Here is a 4,668-nt window from a genome sequence, read left to right on the forward strand (position 1 = left end):
ACCCTGGCAGCTGGGGTTACCAGGGACTTCCTGTAAAAACGCTTTACAGATGCAACTTGTAAATTGATTTACAGTGAATGAATCTCAGATTAAAACTGTTAAATCTACAGGAAAAAGAAGTTAATTTCACACATAGATGTGATATATAAATACACTATTTCCTGTATCTTTTACAAGTAATAAATGCTTTTTGTGGATCCATAAACTGCAAAATTAACAGGGAAATATCGTACAAAGAACTAATTTAAAATGGTAGAACTACGGTGAAACTGTGCATATTAAATGGAGCTGCTCTGTAAATTATACATAAAATCTATGCTGAATATTATATGTTTTAATGTAAAATTTTAACCATAACCCAGCAAATTTCTTACTGCTACGCCTACACCCAAACATGCAAAAATACACATGAGAAAACACAAGAGAGGAAAATATCACTTTTGGGAAATTTATTTTGCAGCCACATTAGCAAAATGACAGCAAATGGATCCATTTTTCCAACTAACACAATATGCAAGGCACACAGCAACTACACAATTCAATCAAAATATAGGCTATAAAAGCTGTGGAACATTCCTGCAAAGCAAGAACCATGTTCATGAAACAAGCATTTGTTAGACCCTCCACCAGAAAAAGTTAACTAACCTGTTAAGACTTTAAAACAAAAAACACATATTGTGCCAAAAATGATCATAATCACCGTGCAACGCAACACGCACCCTGCTGTCACCACAACCATGGCCCTGGTCAGAAAACATCAGCAAAACCACGTGGTGAAACAAACCTACACATGTGGTCTAGAAACACTGCAGTAGCAGCATGTTGTTTTTTTTCTTTTCTTATGTAAATAAAGAACATTCCTACAAAGAAAGAACATCTTCATGAATTGGCTTCATGCATTCGACCAGTAAAAGGTTCCAGTACACATTGTGGAACAAAATTAACAAAGTAAAACTAACAGTCCACAGAGAGTCAAGATTTAGGCTTAGCGCCACTCGTGGTCGGCGAGATCCTAAATCAGGGTGAGGACTCGAGGGTTCACACTGAGATGACGCTTTGAGTTTTTGTTCTCTACTTTGGTTCCTTTTTCTGGGTTTATGGAGAAGAAACACCTGTAGAATAACAATCATATAAAAGTTTATTAAGCATTTTTATAATTGATCAGTTAAAATACACATACAAAGTAAGTAAAAATTAAGTATATACATATATATACAGTCATGGCCATGACCACGTTCAAGACAAAGTATAACCAAAATGCTGTGGGGAAGTGAACAATGCATGGTCAAAAGTATTGGCACCCTTCACGAGTGTCTTCTGCAGTGATATGTCACACTTTAGCATTGTTAAAATCCAAAGCAAAGGTTATAGGTAGTCAGACGTCAGTTGACGCTTGGTCTAGCCCTGAGTCTCGGCCAGGCTTGGACCCAGATTCAGACTGTTAATGTATTTAAAAAAACCAAACAAACAAAAAAAACAACAACAAAAAACAGAAAAAACAACTGAAACCGGCTCCAAAGCCGACCGAGACTCAGAGCCAGACCTGGACTCAAACCACATCAAAGCCAGACTCCAGATCCCAGAGTCTCAGTTATAAGAAATAACAAAGCCATATTTGTTCACCTCTGAAGAAACTCTAAAGTGGAAGCCAGCTCAGATGGATAATGGATGTTGAAATTGTAGTAGCTCCCGAACATGAGGCACAGTGCAGAAATGAAGGAGGATATGTTTGTGCTGACGAGGTGCCGATCAACACTCAGCATGTATCTTCTTGAGGAATAGCAGGACTGTCCTGTGAAGAAATTATTTAACAGGTTATATCAATAAACACGGCAGTCACATGACATTCTATAAAAAATGCACTTAAAAAAAAAAGAGAGAGAGAGAGATATGAAACAGACTTACCACACATGATAATAGTGGGTGTCAGAGGCACTTGCTCCAGTTGTACCTCATCTGCCAGACATGTATCTTCAACACAGAGAAGCATGGACTCCTCCTTCTCTTCAAAGTAGCTGAGTAGCTGTTTAAGGTAAAAGAGACACATGTTTCTGAGATAAGAATGACTATCCTTCTCTGGCATATCACTGGCTGAACTAGCAGATGCCATGGTTTCATGTGTGTTTTCTGAATATTCTGTACTGTCATTTGGGGGCTGAGGACGAGATTCCTTGTACATGTCATCAATACCATCTGGGGAACAAGCTTTATGCTTCCTACACATGTGAGAAGTAAATGATGACTTTTTTGTAAACATATGCTTACAACCACTTACTGGACATGACACAGACCTGCCCCCTGCAATATGATCATTTAAGTGAGACACTAGCTCTTTCACTGTTTGAAAATGGCGGGCACATAATGAAACTGCACATTTTAAATCTGCAACAAGAGCTTTAGGAGTAGCTTGAAGTGCAGGTGCATTGTGCACACGATAAAAATGCCCCTTGAAAGCAGAGTACGTGGTGAATGTTTGGCTGCAATTGGCGCCAACACATTTAAAAATACAACAAGGCTCATTCTTATGCACTCTGCAATGTAGTACATAGCCTCTTAATGTGACCAATACCTTTTTACAAAAGACGCAGATGATCATTTTTAGTATTTCTAAAGTTTGCCTGTGCTTTTCAGCTGAACTAGCATGCTAGCGCTAGGTTATGAGCCTTGGTCTAAATATCAACTGGTGCTTTTATCTCGAAAAAAGTCGCCAAGATATTGAACTTACCGTGCAGACTTTCTGACGAACAAACACAGATCCTCAAAAAACACTTGAAATCGTATGTTTGTAATTTGTCCTAACAACGTAGTTGCTGAAAGTTCGATGTTTTCTTCTCCCGTCTTCTCTCTCGTGCTGGCTCGTTAGCTATAGTCGTGAACTAGGCGCTCTTCTCCTCCCGCCCTCACGTCATTATCCAATCAGAGACGAGCTTCAGATGCACATTCAAAATTAGGCGCGCTCAGTGCAACTGTGAGTGGCCTGAAGTAGCTTACAGCTCTGTGGAGATGAGGCACCATAGAGATCCTATGGGAGGCACTGTAAGTTTGTTTAGCCTGTAATAATGAGACATTGCTGACCTAACCCAAAAAAGTATTCTAGTCTAAGTATCACATTGCAATTAAAAGAAACATAAAGAATACAAGCATTATGACAGAAGCATTACTTGGTCGTTAAATAATAATTTCTTATTGGTTACCCTACAATAGGCTGCAAATGATTTAAGAAAAAAACATGATGTAAACAATTTTAATTGTATATTTTTATATAGCCTATAAATGGAGAGGCAACCTCTCAGGTTCACAATGACATCTTCTGTGAAAACATTTTTATTAGTCCAATCCATGACTTTGCATCATTTCATGAATCATGTTAAAAGTAGGCCCAGTACATCCATGCAGTTGTAAAGTGACTTACATATACGTCATGTGTTTTTAAGAAAAACTGACTAAAACTGTGATTTTTACAGTATTTGCATGTCAAATTAACATGATTGTTTGGTTATGAGTATTACGGTGTTTCACTGTTTTTATTCACAGTATTTGTAGTTTTAACCAATAAATTTGATTATAATCACACATTCATGTTGTAAATATAACAGGAACATTCTGTTTAAAGGTTTACAATAATTCACTGTGATCGAAACAGGAAAGTTGTGTTTTGGGGTTTACTATACATTTCTCTAGGGGTTTTACATGGTTTTTATGTCAATTTCACTGCCCTTTTTTACAGTGTACAGTAAAAGAAAATTACTGACTTATTTAGTGACTTTAGAAGTACTTATGCAGGCTTATTTTAGGCTTTTTAAAATATATTTATTTTTTGTCTTGCACCAAAGTCATTTAAGCTCCTGCCAGAGTACAATATATGCTTTAATTTCCTCCAGAGCTAGTGTTGTATCTTGAGATAAAAGTGGGATCATACCAGCACAGAGAGCAGTCAAGCAAAAGCTGCAGGAAATACAAAGTGTGATAAATTAATGTGTTCCTCCTCTTTTTTGTATGTACATATTACATCAAAAATGTAATCTTAACGAGGATATAACTCATCATTGTTTGAGATGATGGGGTATTTAGACGATATGTACTTGGAAACAGGATGTTTGTCCGTCTGTGTGGTTTCCGGAGTACTTTTTAGCTCCATTTGGATATATCCAAATTAAATAAGCGACATGGGGTTGTACAGTTGATCATGCCCTGCACTGTCACAAAGCTCAAACCATCTCAAACTGGTTTGTTGAACATGACAGTCACCAGATGTTAATCCAATGGAGCATCATAGTGGAACCAGAAATTCTCTAATTTTCAGCACCTTATTTAATCTCAGTCCAATGGAGCACTTTTTTGGATGCACAGCCTACAAATCTGCAGTAACGGTGTAAAGCTAGTATGTCAGTATGGACCAAAATCAGAGGAATGTTTCCAGCACCATGAGGAATTAAGGCAGTTCTGAGGCAAAAGGAGGTCTAACCTGATGCTAGAAAAGTGCCTGCGTGTGCTCCATTACAGGCACCCTGTCTTGGTGGTGCTAAATGGGCATGAATGTGTCACATTTGCACTGGCAGACCGTGCTGAGGGAGAAGGACCCAAATCCAGATGCTCGGAACGAAACTATAATTTAACAAAAGTCAAGCAGTTCATTTTTGGCTGGAAAAAAGGTACAAAAAAAAGGCA

The 4,668-nt window shown here is 37.9% G+C and overlaps 1 protein-coding gene across 1 annotated transcript; it reads right to left on the bottom strand.

Annotated features, from left to right (window-relative positions):
• Positions 1-1,012: 1,012 nt before the first annotated feature.
• Positions 1,013-2,619, bottom strand: LOC146631884 (uncharacterized). The gene is made up of 3 exons (XM_085353971.1): positions 1,906-2,619; positions 1,624-1,792; positions 1,013-1,112 (listed from the first exon to the last, which is right to left on the bottom strand). The coding sequence occupies exons 1-3, from the start codon at positions 2,594-2,596 to the stop codon at positions 1,013-1,015; spliced, it is 960 nt and encodes a 319-aa protein (XP_085210097.1). The 5' UTR covers positions 2,597-2,619.
• Between the last annotated feature and the right edge of the window lie 2,049 nt (positions 2,620-4,668).

This window comes from Diplotaxodon limnothrissa, linkage group LG5 (assembly GCF_057381915.1).
Source record: "Diplotaxodon limnothrissa isolate DT_005_m linkage group LG5, D_limnothrissa_male_GT1.1, whole genome shotgun sequence".
Taxonomy (NCBI): domain Eukaryota; kingdom Metazoa; phylum Chordata; class Actinopteri; order Cichliformes; family Cichlidae; genus Diplotaxodon; species Diplotaxodon limnothrissa.

What these genes read in the sequence shown, in the direction of transcription:
- LOC146631884 (XM_085353971.1), bottom strand. Translation starts at nt 2,596, where the DNA reads ATGATCATCTGCGTCTTTTGTAAAAAGGTATTGGTCACATTAAGAGGC. An exon ending in ACCCACTATTATCATGTGTG is followed by an intron (nt 1,793 to 1,905) that starts GTAAGTCTGTTT and finishes ATTTCTTCACAG; the next exon opens with GACAGTCCTGCTATTCCTCA. An exon ending in ACTTTAGAGTTTCTTCAGAG is followed by an intron (nt 1,113 to 1,623) that starts GTGAACAAATAT and finishes GTTATTCTACAG; the next exon opens with GTGTTTCTTCTCCATAAACC.